At 36.8% G+C, this 16,397-nt stretch overlaps 1 protein-coding gene across 1 annotated transcript in view; it reads left to right on the top strand.

The window, feature by feature from the left end:
• The window catches only part of smc1al (structural maintenance of chromosomes 1A, like), an 84,961-nt gene that overhangs the window by 52,214 nt on the left and 16,350 nt on the right, over positions 1 to 16,397 (top strand). The window contains exons 12-18 of the mRNA XM_051661232.1: positions 5,443 to 5,622; positions 6,219 to 6,365; positions 6,461 to 6,598; positions 10,379 to 10,495; positions 10,589 to 10,695; positions 14,365 to 14,506; positions 14,588 to 14,733. Of these exons, the coding sequence (XP_051517192.1) occupies positions 5,443 to 5,622; positions 6,219 to 6,365; positions 6,461 to 6,598; positions 10,379 to 10,495; positions 10,589 to 10,695; positions 14,365 to 14,506; positions 14,588 to 14,733 (977 nt within the window). The remainder of the gene's footprint in view (positions 1 to 5,442; positions 5,623 to 6,218; positions 6,366 to 6,460; positions 6,599 to 10,378; positions 10,496 to 10,588; positions 10,696 to 14,364; positions 14,507 to 14,587; positions 14,734 to 16,397) is intronic.

The following is a 16,397-nucleotide window of genomic DNA, read 5'->3' as shown; positions in this document are numbered from 1 at the left end:
CCTTCTAACAACTGTATCTGATCTAATTAAAAAGCTTAGAAGATAAACTAAATTTTCATGTCAATAAAAGCCATTTATTAACTTGGTTATTTTAACCAAGAAATGTCAAAATTAGCTTCTCTCAGCTTGGAATGTATCTTTGGAATTTTTGAGCTGTGTCAACTGAGTGGCCCAGGGGTTAATGCATTGGAAAAGTCAAAAGGTTGTCTTTAAAATGTGTACTTCTGTTGATCTCTGAGTCTTCATATTTTGAAGTCAGCAATGCACACTTTATTGCATAATTCCTGCTTCAATTTAAAAAAAAATCTGTAAATTTTTCCAACATCAGCCATATAACCTCTCCACCATTTTTTATTTTATGAAGAAGTAATGTTTATTTTAAATGGTTTGTCCGATTTGAATGAAAATTGGAAGGGGTCTTCGACATCATGTCCTGAGGATACCTAAGCAGTTTGGAGACAGTACCACATAGTGGTCAAAATTCTTAGTCAATTTAAACAAAATGTTTTACATATCATTGCTTCCTTATTCTAAGCCTTCTGAAGTTGACAGTGTTAATTTTTTTTTTTTTTTTTTTATGTATTTATGATATATTTTTGTATTTAAAACCTGTTGCTCTCAGCTTGGAATGTATCTTTGGAATTTTTTAGCTGTTTCAACAGCTAATGAATGGCCCAGTGATCAACACATTGGAATACAGGTCAAAAGGTTGTGAGTTCTGTTGATCTCGGAGTCTTCATATTGTGCTTACCACAATGCAGATTGTACTTTATTGTGTAATTCCTGCTTCTATTTAAAAAACAAAGCAAAACAAAAAACACAATGCACAGAATTGGCCAAACAGATCATTCAAATAAAGAAGGTACACACTGGGTGATGATTGATCTACAGTGATGACACCTGGTGCTTACACACAGATACTAAAGGAAAGAGGGAGGTACAACAAGAGCAAGAAAAAAAAGAGATCAAACCAGCAAACACTGCTTATATGTACATTCCCTGCAAATAAAATCTCTTGAACAGCAAATTAAATATCTCAATATCTCACAGGAAAATGCTTAAAAATACATAAAATACAACATTGCCATGTTCTGTTATTGTAAGTTATTTTTTTAGTATATGTGCAAAAGATTGGGAGTTAATAAAGCTTTAGCTCCATTTAGTGTTGCTGATTTTGTTACTACATTTTTTTTTTTGCACAGTTATGGGAGAGAGAAAAATGCAGAAAGCAGGTTATGCACATTGTGAGGAGTGATTGTATAAAATCAATGATACATTGATCATGGCAATATATGCAGTTCGTATGGAAGAGGAGTTACTGCAGTAGTTACTTGACAAGTTGAGCAGATTCTGCCACTGAAGGATTCAACAACCTCTTATAAGAAAATTATTTTGCATAGTTATACACACAGACTCGCCCCTCTGAGGGGGGTCCACGGAAGGGCAAAGAAGAATGTTTTTCCCATGTGACCATGAGCTGCATTGACTACTTTCACTGTTGCACACCGTTCACATGTGTGACTGCAGTGACCTTTGACAGATGAAAATACTTTGAGAGATATTCCCACTCTGCAGTCCAGTATATCAGAGCTACAGCTCAGATAAGTGACCAGTTAATGCAGATCTGCAAGCATTACTCATAGTAGAAGACATACAAATGACTCTAATCAGGATCACAACTAGCTCATGTGAACACAAATCTCACTCATGGTAACAAAAAATTGACCTTTGTCATAACATAAAATGACATTATTAAGATTAAACGGAACTTGAAACAACTATAACCTGCAAATACTTTTAAATGTTAATTAATAACACCCCCAAACAGTCCCTAAATCCTCTGCAGACCTACCTAATAAATTATGCAAACACAACAGCCAATATCAAGTCCCCAAACTAAAACCACAACAGAAGTTAAAAATTTTTTTTCTTTAAGGTTATTTTTTTTAAACTTTTCTGACAGAATTTATAACCTGTGTTGTTTGTCACTGATTTGCAAGGAAACAATTAGCTAAATAGTTCCACTGTCACGGTGACAAAAAATACATTTAAATAAAAAATAATGTAACATTTAGTTTGATTATAAATATTATAATTAGTTTAATATTTAACATTTATTTTGGACCTATGTAAATTTCAGTTAGCAAGTTATGATTTGCTAAAACTACCTGAGAGCATTAAGCTACCTCAGGATAGACTGAACAACCTGGCACCCTTCTCACGCAAGAACTTGTAAATTATAAATAATTTTTTTGTATGATTTTTATTTTTTTTTTTAAACTAATTTATTGCTTGAATCAAATAATGTTTGTTTGAAAATAAAAAAAAATGTGAATTACTTATATAGTTCGGTTAAATATCCATTTAAACCCATTTATATATAGCCCTCACCACAAACCCAAATTATTTAGGGGGTCCTAAAATAGTTCTGTACCAAGGTCCAACATTTGGTGTTATACCCCTGGTCACCAAATTATACTTCAGCTGTAATTCTGGATTTCATTTGATAATTTTAGTTTTATAAAATCTCAATTAGATATACCAGAAATCATCCAAGTGGACCCTTTCCATCTCACTGTTGTGAGCCACCTGCTGTTTAGTCTGATGGCTTGTTGTAACCCAAGTTTAAATTTGATCACAAGATATGCATTTGGCTATATATTTAAACATTATCAAACTATTATTTGTCAAAGTTTCGCATTTTAAAATGCTAAAAACGTTTATTTGATGTGTCAGTTTTTGCAGATTATGTAATTATGCTTGTCATCAAACCTGACCATGGGGTTAGAAAAAGAAGACACAGAATAAGCATTTTTCTACCAATAATTTATTTCAAGTATAAAAATGTAATAACTCAAAATGCATAATAATGTCAAGAAAATGAACGCCAAGAAACAGAAATGAACTGGAAAATTCAGAAGAATCAGAGTAAACATTTTGCAATTTCAAACTTACTATAGTAAAAATGTATTTTGCAAATGTGTGTGTGAGTGTGTCAGATTGCTGTCACCAGCTGGAAAACAACATGCTAACAATGACTAAAAGATGGCTGTAGAGCTCCACTTGTTGATGCCCTGGTTCTCTCTCTCTGTGTGTGTGTGTGTGTGTGTGTGTGTGTGTGTGTGTGTGTGTGTGTGTGTGTGTGTGTGTGTGTGTGTTCTGCTTTGTGAGTGTTATTGTCTCAACCCTTCATTTCTGAGTGTAAATGTTTAGCATAGTGGCTGATTTATTGGTTTTATTTGACAAATGTAAGGAAAAAAAGCATTGTGTTAAAGTCTCACCAGTTCATTCGTGTGTTTAAGTGTGAGTGGGTATGTATGTTTTGCACTGAGGATGTTTTAGAGTCTCACCCTTTAATTTCTGTCTGTTTTTTTCTGCATTGTGGCTGATTTATTGATTGTATTTGACAGATTAAAAAAAAAAAAAAATTGTCTGGTCTTTCCCATTCATTTTTTTTCATTTGTGAGATCTTGGGGTTGTGCAGTGGTTGCCATGCTGGTCCTGGGCCCCGTAATTGCTACTTGCAGCTATATTCTATATATTATAACTTATATTCAGGTGCAACTTTATTTCTGGAAAATACAGTAATATTTAGTGCTGTCAGTTGATTAATGTTTTTTTATTATTATTTATTTTATCGCGATTAATCGCATAATATTTTGTAGTTAATTGCGATTTAATCACAGATTTGGAAAATTATTACATTTGATACCATACACCTTTTTTCCTGTCAAAACAAAACAATATTTAACAATATAATGCTTTATTAACATTTTCCAAACGAAGTCTTCCACAGTATTAAGATGGCAATCCATGCTACATGGATCCAGCTTTGCGGCACCTGAGCTTTCCAAAGTTGAGTAGCTCTGGTCTAGGGCATGTTTTCATAGAACAATTATTGGAAAACTGTTTGGATGGATGCAGAAGCATTTGGTGTGAACAGCCCCTTAGGTGGAGGTCTTTGGCTGTTGCGTCTCTTATCAGCGTGTCTCAGATTAAGCAATGGGGTTTAAAATGCTTTTTCAGGAAAGGAGTTCAATTTAGAAATGTGCGTCTTGAGATTCTCGCCTTCAGTTCCATTCTGTTGTGCTCCATCAGTTTGAACAGCCCATAGGCTCCTAGTCTGAGCAGCTTCACCGTAGAGTTCAACCGAATACCACTACTATCTGAGTATACTATTAACATACATACAACTGTAATGAATAAAATGTACTGTGGTATTGCTGTTTATATGGGATCATATTAGCAACTTTACATTGGCTTCCTGTAAATTATAGAATTGATTTTAAAATTGTTGTCTATGTGTACAAGGGTGTCGCACCGAAGTACATCAGTGACCTTTTGATTCCTTACTCTCCCCAAAGAGCACTTAGGTCGTGTAATCAACTTATCTGTCCCTCGTTGTCGCAGTAAAACTAAGGGAGGTCAGGCCTTCTCTGCTGCAGCTCCCAAATTTTGGAACAGCCTGCCCTTTCACGTGAGGTCTGCTCCTTCACTAGCTAGTTTTAAATCTGTTCTAAAATCTTATCTGTATTCTCTGTCTTTTGATCATTCTTAGCTTAAGTGTTTTATGTTTTAGTTATACAGACTGTATTCTATTTATTGCGGTGTATATTTTGTATGCCACATGTTGTTTATTAATGTTGTTACTTGCGTGTTTGCTCCTGGATTTTTTATTTTATGCCTTTTAAATTTTACTGTACAGCACTTTGGTGCAACTTTGTTGCTTTTAAATGTGGTCTAGAAATAAAGTTTGACTTGATATGAGGCTTGAGTCTGGGGTAGTACTGTGGTGCCAGTGCAACACCGTGTTAAAAAAGAACTGTCTACTGAAGCAGGGTTTTTTTCCCCTCATTTATCTTTTTCTTAACATTTTAGAATATAAACTTGCTAAATCTTTTGTATAATTTAATATATATACTGTATATATATTTTTAACCTTATAATTTAAAACGGAATGCACTATTTTGCTGCCAGGAATGTTCTTTGCAATAAAATAACACTGTGCTGTTTGGCTTATATGTATTCATTGCGCTCTCTTGTGGACTAATGAAACAACATCAATTTAAAAATCTTGTTACTTTTCAAATTAAATTCAAATTTCATTTAGGTCTTATAGGTCAAAATTCTAATTTAGTTTCTCAGCCCTGTTGACAGCCCTATTGCAGTGTATTGTTATATTGCTGGATATAAATGAAAATGATTCAGTATCAGAATATGGAATACATGCTCTGTTTTATATTTAAATTCTTACATTAAACAATTTTAATGTACTTGGCAGCAATGGCTGGTTAAAGTGATGGTCCATCTGAAAAAAAAATCACTCTTAAGCAATTATATAATGAGATAAATATTGAATATCATCAGAAGGCTAAAAATATAGAGATATTTATTTATATATATATTTTTTGTGCTTTGACCCGTGTTTTATGTTGTTTACAGGTGAAGCCCACAGATGAAAAGCTGCGTGAGCTGCGTGGTGCTAAACTGGTGATTGATGTGATTCGCTACGAGCCGCCACATATAAAGAAAGCCCTGCAGTACGCCTGCGGAAACGCTCTGGTCTGTGATAACGTGGAGGACGCTCGCAGAATCGCCTTTGGAGGACCCTACAGACACAAGGTATAGAGCAGGGGTCGGCAACCTATGGCACGCGTGCCTGCATTGGCAGTCACTGGCACACCAGCAACGGTGAGAGAGGAGTAGACTATTTTCATATGAAGTTCCGCACCTTTATTCCAATCTACATCTTGATGTAATCCTTCCTCAAAATCACGCAACGTGTTTTCATGAGCTGAATGGGAGTGTGACAGAATCGTGCAGCGCGTGCAAACCAGGAAAGATTACATCAAGATGTTGATTGGGGTGCGTCGGCAGTCATGGACCAGGAAAATAAAAAATGGCACTCCATGTCAAAAAGGTTGCCGACCCCTGGTGTAGAGGCAAACAAACTCTCTGATCACAATGTCTGCAGATTAGTGCATGGACATAACTCAGAAAACAAAGTACCTCAAACTTTATTCTTAAGTATCTTTCAAGGATGCAGTGCCACTAACCTGGCAAATTTAGCCAAATCCTATTGACTAGTTTGTTCTCTAAAGTGCTCATTGTATCAGCCTGGTAAACATGACCTTGTTTCCCGGCAGATTGATTAAAAAACATTTAACCCTGGCTGGCTCTCAGAAGCATTTATTGTTTTGTGTGGATGTGTTGTTCAGACGGTGGCTCTAGATGGGACGTTGTTCCAGAAGTCTGGTGTAATCTCTGGTGGTGCCAGTGATCTGAAGGCCAAAGCTCGGCGCTGGGATGAGAAAGCAGTAGACAAACTGAAAGATCGCAAAGAGAAGCTCACAGATGAACTGAAGGTCATTCATGATGAAGTCTAGTATGTGTTTATTGGATGAGGGTAGTTGAATTTGCTGTTCACTGATTGTCTGAATATTATGCGTGTGTTCATCAGGAACAAATGAAAGCTAAGAGGAAGGAGGCGGAGCTGCGTCAGGTGCAGTCTCAAGCTCATGGTCTGCAGATGAGACTCAAATATTCTCAAAGTGATCTGGAGCAAACCAAGACACGACACCTGTCGCTCAACATGCAGGTACAAAACACTCACTCAGACACTGAATATTAGACGAACAAACTGAGGCAAGTAGCAGCGACACCGGCAAAAGCGGTAATGATTCTGAATGTGTCTGAAAAACCAGCAAGGAGACTGTCTGAACATTATGTGATTTTATAGAGAGAAATGCACATTAGGGTTTAGGGCTTGACAATAAGGACTGCCCTATGGCCCGGGGCCAGTGTGAGTGAGGTTCGGGCCAGTTGCAAGAACTATCACTTGCCCGATTGGGCCAGTGCTGCATTTATAACGTCACTGTTAGCAGACAACAAGCGAGAGAGCACAAAAAATACACAGAGTGAACAAAGTCTTCTAACCGAGCACTCAGAGACGAGAGAGCGTGATTATATTTAGCTTTCAAAGACATGCGAGTGCATAATATACTGGAAGCGGTCAGGAACAGTGTGCAGACACCGAGCGCGCTCTCCTAGAACTGTCCTCCCTCATTTCCAAGTGTCCTAGCAGCAGCCATCGGCATTATTAGGCCTTTTTTAGGAGGGCAACAGCCCCTCTAAAATTCTGACTTTGCAATCAGCACATAACTGTTCTAAACAGCTGCAGCCGCAACACTGCACTTGTTTGAATTGTGAGGCACTTTTTATATCCTTTTCCATCTTTATAAAGTTCCATTACCTTGTTACGCAGGTCTTTTGACCGTTCTTTTCTGCTCCCCATGGCTCAGTATCTAGCCTGCTCAGTGCTTCCACGTGAGAGCTAACAAACTCATTGACTATTTATACACAGGCACTAATTGCAATTTAAAAAGCCACGGGTGTGGGAAATTAACCTTTAATTGCCATTTAAACCTGTGTGTATCACCTTGTGTGTCTGTAACAAGGCCAAACATTCAAGGGTATGTAAATTTTTGATCAGGGCCATTTGGGTGATTTCTGTTATCATTATGATTTAAAAAGGAGCCAAACAACTATGTGATGATAAATGTCTTCATATGATCACTATCCTTAAATAAAAGACAGTTTTTTTTTTTTTTTTTGCATGATCAGTCATATTTTCAAAATCAATGCCAAAATTTCACAATTTCTGCCAGGGTATGCAAACTTTTGAGCACAACTGTATATATCGTGAAGGGGGGAACAAACCAAATTTATTCACACACGATGTATTTTCCCAGACAAGGAAATACCTGACGTGTAGAGAATGCACAGATGAAGTAGGTTCTTTGCCAGAGAGATGTTGCCCTTAACAACTGTTGTAAAGCCATCTTTCAAAAAGTTGAACAACACACATTTTAATTGCACTTAATTTTTTCCAGTTTCATTTGAATTTTGTTAAATTAATAAATTAATTTCAAAGTTTGAAATCAAGGTGTCTTGCTTTATTGTGCAGGCTTAACCCTAACCCTGCTTAGCTAAAATTACCCCATAGTACCACCTAGCCTCCAACCAGCGGTAATACGGTTTTACCGCTGGTTGGAGCGGTTCGTCGGTTTCCTGTGGAGTTTTTTTTTCTTCTGCGACCAATCAAAACTTGGTCGACCAAGACTCTTCTCATCAACTAACGTTTGGTCGACTATTAGGGGGCTGCCCTAGTGGAAATTATGACAATTATTCAGGGATTACAGTGGGATTCCATCATTATATACATTTGACTATACATTATCTGAATATTATATACTTTAGCAGTATATTACAGGGATGGGCTCGAGTATTCGGACATGGCAGCAATGATCGATCATGAAAACGATGATTGATGGTGATCATGCATGATGTGACTTCACTTAATTTGAAATTCAGTGAGAATTATCTGACACCTAAACACAAACGTGTCAAAGAGGGAGCTTATTTTTAATTTTTAGATTGATTACGTTGTGATTTTGAGGGGTACACTGATTGCCAGAGACATCTCATAGCAACTAAACTGATATACAACGCTGCAATACTATCGTTACGATAATCAAAAGAGTGTAATTAACCATGTTTTGAACACCTGTCTCTGCCAAACGTTTGCTAAACACCTTTTATTATCATTTAATGTAAGAACTTTGTTTATGGATATTATTTAATAAAAGAGAATTTTTGTCACTGACTGTAATCCTCCCTGCCCTGGGTGCCGACATGTTTGCGTGATGTAACACACAGCTGCATCTCGACGAAATGGGAGTTGAAGATTTCCGCACGAGTTTCCAAGTTCGAAATTCAACAGTGTCATTCCGTTGCACTTTACCCAGTTGAAATGTGGAAATTCCGACTCTCCGAGTTGAATGGAACGCTTCATGAATCATCACAGCAACAACAATACGGAGCATCGCAGCTTTCCCTACAGGAGCGAACACTTGAGGTGACACATACACACACACCAGGTGTGTGGCAGTGGACTCAACGCACTGAAGCAGCACATATACAGCAGCTAAATGGAACAGAATGCAACGTCTTCAAAACTGAACTTAAACTTGAAACGCATATTAAAAACACGATGGATATGGTATCTCCGTTTAAGCCAACCGTAAATTTGAAAATAGACAGTTCAGACAGTCACTAAAAACAACTGGTGTGCGCTTACTAAGATTACTATGGTAACCTGAAGGAAGAACAGACGGATGCGTGTTGTGCCCATTCTTTCATTGAGTTGTGCAGCGAATCTTCACATAATGACAAAATATGATGCATTATATTTTGATTATGCAATCTTTTGTACAGTTTGTAACAGATTATTTATTAACAGCCTATAATAATGAATAGACGATACAATGGAACAACAAGACGTACAGCAGCAGCCAAAGATGTTCGTCAAACATGTTATTATATATACAGTTATGGACATGTCATTGCCCCTCAAGTACTCAGAGTAATTAGTCCGAGTACTCGAGTAGACAAAATGGCCATCCCTAGTATATTACATAGAGCTGAAACAATTAGGTGACATTATCGACAATGCTGACGAAATACGTTGACAGCCCCAACATTATAAACAGCGCTGACAAGGTAAAGAGACAACACTGTGCCATGCACCAAAATAAAGGTTTTTCAAATTACACATCATCACCCTTACTATAATTGATCATAATTTTACAGTAGCAAAAGTAACTGTTTGACAAAAATTGTGTAGTTTCATATTAAATAATATATTAGGTGGAATCTATTAAACCTCATTTTTATTACAACTGTAGCAGTTGTAGTTAAAGTTTCTAAATGTGTTTATATAGCTACTTTTGCATATCATTTATTTTATTTTTTAGAAAGACCAGCTATATTGACCTAACCACAGTTATGCAGTAAAACAACTTTGGGCATGTGAATAACCGTATTTGTCATCCACCACCGAAGGCATTTTTGACCCAGAAAATAAAGCACAAGCTGAATTGTCAGTTCAGAGCTGTTGATTAAAATAATCATTTGTTACAGTCCTAATTTTACATGGCTACATAGCAAATAAATAAATGGACCTGAAATATTGATTTGAGTGTAAATTATTGTGTTATATGGAATGAAACAGAGTGTGGAGTGATACGAGATATGAGAGAGAAACATTAAATATATTTACTTCTAAAAATGGATTTGTCACACTACAGAACAATTTTAAATAAACTAGTGAAGGAACTAGAAAGTTAAACTCATAAAATGTAACCTAAAATCTCAATGTTGATTAATTAAAAGTTCTTGGACACATTATTTCTCATCTTCTTATCTTTTTGAATGATAGAAACTAATTTGTTCCCTTTTTTTTCTTCCCCAGTGTGAGTTCATACAGGAGTAATTGTCATAAAATACACCTTGTGATCACACACACTTTCTCTTTCAGGAAAAGTCAAAGCTGGAGAGTGAGCTTGCTAACTTTGGTCCTCGTATCAATGACATCAAGAGAATCATCCAATCACGAGAGAGAGAGATGAAAGACCTTAAGGACCGCATGAACCTGGTAGGACGCGGCACACTCCTCTACTAACAGAAACGCCTCATTGCTTCATTTATCACTTTTCTGAAGTCATGCTGATGTTTGTGTTTCATTTAGGTGGAGGATGAGGTGTTTTTGGAGTTCTGTAAAGAGATCGGGGTTCGAAACATCCGTGAGTTTGAAGAAGAGAAAGTGAAAAGACAAAATGAGATTGCAAAGAAACGGTGAGTTAATCTCCATCTGCTGCCTGATTGGGCCAGTGCAGCATTTATAACATTAGAGCAAGCAGACAACAAGCGAGAGAGCACAAAAATTTCACAGAGTGAACAAAGTCTTCTAACTGAGCACTCAGAGATGAGCGAATGTGATTATATTTAGCCCGCAAAGAAGTGTGAGCGCATAATATACTGGATGCGGCGAGGCATGGTTGTTTGAGCGCACGAGCGTGCAGACACCGAACGTGCTCTCCTAGAACTGTCCTCGCTCTTTTCCAAGTGTCTTAGCAGCATCAATTAACAATGTGTAGAAAATAGCAGGAAAAACCTTGCTATTGTGTGAATTTTGCACACTGTGAACGATACTGGAATAATTAAAATGTTGCCTAAGACTGTTGTGGAATATTGAAATCTCTTTCACACTCAGTAAGAAAACTCTTGAAGTCAGGAGTTCCAGATGTCAAAAGATTAGGCTTTATTGAGCAAAACAACAAAACCTGAGATGCCAGCTGTTCATCTGACTCTCTCATTCAAAGCTTCCATCTTTATACACTTCTGTTATCACACATTACCTCGTAAGCACACTTCTCTTGCTATTTTAGCCAATGGCTGTGTTGCTTTTATTTTCTCATTTTCCACAATTATTTCTCAGTTTCTCTGGCTTCTCTTTAATGGTGGAATCAACTTATTTTTTTTAAATAGCTTTAAAATTCATTTATTATGAAAGTATACCCTTTAAGTAAATAGAATATAGAAGTCTAAGCATAATAAGATAACTTGGCTATTGGCTGTGTCATCCAGTGTCTGAGGAATGTCTTCTCCACCTAGTACCATTGTGCTTGTTACAGCTGAGTGCACCTGTACTCCTCACAGCATAATCACGTAGGCCTTACAGCCTTTCTAACCTTTTTCCTGGATTATATAATGCCCAAGCTATTCTATATAAGTACTTTTTCTATAAAAATATACTGTAAGACGTGCAATCCCGCTCCGAAATTCACTTTATGAATTAATATGTTGGTGTAAATTAGCAATACACACATTGAAACACAAGAAATCAATGGTTTCTTTCTGTGATGCATCTCTCTCATCATCTCTCTCTGTAAAATGACCGAGCGCTAGTTTTGTTCCCACAGTAAAAAAAAAAAAAAAAAGCAAATTTTTTTCTCAATTAACTTTTAGAGATGAAGCGCTGAATGAAATGTTAAATGAATGAACTGTTAAACACCAATAATCCACGGAATACATGAGCTGCTCAGTATCTAGAATGTTAGTATACATTTAATTAGGTAATATTTCAAAGTTTAAACATTAATTCAACATGAAACAGGAGCCGTCAAACGTTGTGTATCATATTTGATACACACGGCGTTATAGGGTTAAAATGATTTTATTAAAATCTAGTGCCCGACCGATATATCGGTATCGGTGTATATTTTACCGATATGTGCCAATATGAAAACTTTTTTCAGAACATATATAATGCAGAAAACAATGCTTTAGAATTGGTGTCATAGCGTAGTTTGTCCAGCAGAATGCGCTCCGACTCCATTGTATACAGAGCTGACAGTGGCTCTGCAAACAGGGCGGAGTTAAACCGTGTGGATTTGAGCGATCTGTTCTCCTTAAATTGCTAACTAGTTTGTGAAATACATAATGGAAAGTTAATAAAAAATGACCCCATCATTTTATATAACTAATATAACATTAACCCTGTCCCTGACAACCATGTCACTCATGTTTATCACATCTGTTTACTGTTAGCCAGCTATAGTTTGTCAGTGCAGTCAGTAATGTAGCAGATTGAAAGGTAAACATCAAAGCATCTTTTTGCAGCTCAGCAGACAACGGTGCGGTGGTGGATTGTGTGTGGTGAGTGTTGATTTCACGCTTCGCTGTTGCCTAGTTGATGAGACACAATGCTGGAAAGTAAATAGTCCATCTTTTACTCTCCATGACGACGAGCTTATAGCTAACTAGCTAATCACGTAGCTACTTTCATTGCTTGTCAGCTGAGTGGAAGCTAATGTGTAAACATGTATTCACCAAACTGTTTTGTTCAGGATTCACAGTTTGGTACCCCCTTCAACCGAACAATTCCAGTCGTTGCATTTATAAAATGTAATATTTAAAAGTCTGGTTTTCCAGACATTAAAATAGGATACGTAATAAAAGTAGATTTAATAAATAGTATATTTGCCCTGTGTAAATAATAATATATAGAAACTGTATCTAAAATAAATAAGGGGTGATAAATACTAATACAACAGGCTGGAAAAATAGACATGTATTCATTTTAATATCCTATATATATATTTTGAATGTGTGGAAACTGGACACCGGGCAACTCACCCTAAAAACGGCACCGTTAGAACGGTTTCATGCTGAAGAGCCGCTTAAACTTTTTTTCTCTCTCTCGTAAATGTAAATGAGTGTAAATGCCAACACCATCATATATGTCGAAAGGACTGAAGCCTGTCACGCAAAACATGAGCTCATTGATGTCATTAAATGAGTCTGCTTTTTTTATTCCATCAGTTGCTCCTGGTCGGAGTCTTCTGTATATATTTAGTTTATACGTAGGGTTACGTCCTACATCAGTTTAACGGTGCAACGCGCAAATATTTAGTAGAGCGTAAATTGTGACTTAGTGCCCATTTACGCCACAACTAGACTAAGTTGTAACGTACGAATAGCTGGTGCAACCGGCCCCTGATGTTTATTTAGCTATTTATTTTATATTTATTTATTCTTTATTTAAATGGTCGGCAACTGACTGATACTAAACAGTACTACTGATGTTAATAAGCTATTTATTTTATATTTATTTATTCTTTATTATCTCAGTGTTCATTTCTAGAATTTGTTGACAATGTATAATAATAATGTCTAATGTTCTTTGATAAAAATATTTAAGAAAGCAGCCTTAAAAAGAAAGAGTACCTTTGCGTAGTCATATCTGTGCCAAATCGGTGCACAATTCACATAGAAAAGGTCTGTTTTCATTCCAGCTCAAAAATTAGCCATATCGGTCACCATATCTGTAATCGGTGAATTTTCCCTCTCTAAAATCGGTATCGGTCTCAAAAATCCCATATCGGTCGGGTTCTATTAAAATCTGCATAAATTTAAGGCAGTACAACAAATACTACAAAGACCTATAAATAACTAGTTTATCATTATTTTTTGCCTTTATAGTAATGAGAATTTGGGAGGGAAAAGTGCTTAATAATGGAAATAATTACAATGCAAGAAATGTCTTAATGGTCCTTAATAGAATTATAAATTTAAAATAAATTATATATTTTTCTATAATTTGAGTCAGGGATCCCACAGTAATGGAAAACCTGGAAATAGCAGGGAATTTTAAAATTGTTTTCCAGGACAGGAAAAGTCATAGAAATTAATATAGTGAATCAAAATTGTTCCTAGTTTTTCTCTGCTCTAAAATATGTCATGTGCTAGATATTGCTTTTGTGTAGAGGAAAACTTGTTTACAAGCCAAAGTGATGTTCAATTTGTCAGTGAAGTTCTTTTGAGTCAGTTCTTTTCAGTGAATCAGTCAAAATCTGTTGTCTAAATGATTCATTAAGAAATCAGTCTGAATCAAAGTTTTTATAAATCTGTGTCCAGTTATCTAAAAGTTGACTCATCCTTTCCTCAAACTCTCTCCTTAAGTCTGGAGTTTGAGACTCAGAAAACTCGTCTGGCCATCCAGCTGGACTACGAAAAGAATCAACTGAAGGAAGACCAGGAGAAGGTCATCATGTGGGAGCAGACTGTCAAGAAAGATGAGAATGAGATTGAGAAAATGAAGAAGGTGAGAACATACATATTCACTCTCATGAAGCTTTAGAGTAATGTTACCATTCATTGAATGTCATTGAATGCATCCTGACAGGAAGAGCAGAGGAACATGAAGATCATTGATGAGACCATGGCACAACTGCAGGATCTGAAGAACCAGCACCTGGCCAAGAAATCTGAAGTGAACGATAAAAACCATGAGATGGAGGAGATTCGCAAGAAACTGGGAGGCGCCAACAAGTGAGATGTTTCACCACTTTTTTCCAGATGCATTTAGGGGATTTTCTTCAACTTCTGCCACTTTAAAATCTCATGGGTAGATTTTTATTAAAACTAAGCAATTTCAAACTTTTTTCTTTTTGTCAATGAGAGGTCACATTCAAATTGTCTTAGTAACTGTTCTCTGTGCCTTCATCCATTTATGCTTCTATGCCTCTGCATAGATTTTATAGTTTTACCCTTATCACAGACCCAGACCCTTTAATCTTAGAATATGAAAATCTATTATAAAAATATTATTACATTTTAAATACTATGATAATCTAAACCAGGGGTGTCAAGCTGATTTTAGGTAGCATGCCAGATTGGACAGTGTACCATGTTATGACTGATTTAAATTTCACAAACCTACTGTGTAAGTATCTCCAAACGCTAGATGCTAAAATTAATTTTAGATGACAATCAAATTCAGTTGGTTGTTAAAAGTTGCTGGACAAATATGCGGGACATAATGCAGTTGTGATGGCCGTGCTTTAGATTAGATGATTGTTCTAAATAGCCTTTTGAATATCAGGAATGTGTCATATATGTAAACCCTGATATTACACTGCATCAATTTTTCTTTAATAGCTGTGCACACAGCATATACACATCGATGGATGGTCCTTATACTAAGACTAAAAGCTTCCCCCGCTACTTGGTGCAGGTTGCCAGCTTGAACAGGGCCATGACGATTCGCTTTCGGGTCGGAACCGGTGTCAACCTGCGATAAGCGCAACATCAGGAGGACCAATATTACAGTCCCATCAGAAGGGCAACTGCTCCCTTTTGATTGCAGTTCCTCCTCTTCTGATTGCATTTGTTTGTGAAATTAAAATTACAGTAAGCTGGCTAATTTCAATTGTCTCAGTACTCTCCCCATTTTACAAAGACGGGGGCGGGGGGATTAGGGACATCTGGGAGGCGAAAGGTACACAATTAGCGATATACACACATTTCTGTATGGAAACGGCTAAAGGGAAGATTTCTTATGCAATAAACCAAAACTTATGCGACAGTGGTTTTTTTAAGCATGATGTCATCACGCACACTATTTATATCGATTAAAGGCCATTTGAATAGAAACAGGCAGAAGGCGGAATATTTCTAAAAAGAAAAAATGTACGCATTTTCACTTTGTCGATAACAAAACAGTGTGAAAACTGGATGGAAACTAGGTTAATGTCGCTTGATGTCGCAGTACTTGTACTATACAGACCTGCCAACCTGTATGCATTTTGCGTAGCAGGTGCGCATTTTGATATCGAAGTACGCTGGTATGATTTGTCACTCTAAACACGCAAAAAGCTGGTGATGCCTTTGTGTTCAGTTGTGCACGTGCAGTACTCAAGTCTAACAGCGTCTAGCCTGCTGAAAAGCAAAAGACAAAGAAGAGTTCAACCAATCATAGCGCTGGGTTCATTCCCCCAAATATCAAGCGGGGATGATTGACAAATGCGTAATGTCAATAATTTCAAGAGACTGCAACACGATATAGATTTATCCCTCTCGTTTCCCCTTCTCATTCCGTTTGGCTGGTTCCTCAAGTGAGGATGGTGCTTTTAACTCCTTTGCAAAGGTAAACGGGCTGGGGTGGATGTGGAAAGTTGAAATTGTGAATTAACACAGACCTGCCAATCTTGGGA

The sequence above is a fragment of the Myxocyprinus asiaticus genome, chromosome 29 (assembly GCF_019703515.2).
Source record: "Myxocyprinus asiaticus isolate MX2 ecotype Aquarium Trade chromosome 29, UBuf_Myxa_2, whole genome shotgun sequence".
Lineage (NCBI taxonomy): Eukaryota > Metazoa > Chordata > Actinopteri > Cypriniformes > Catostomidae > Myxocyprinus > Myxocyprinus asiaticus.
The sequence above is the reverse complement of the archived record's forward strand: the minus strand, read 5'-3'. Positions and strand labels throughout refer to the sequence as shown.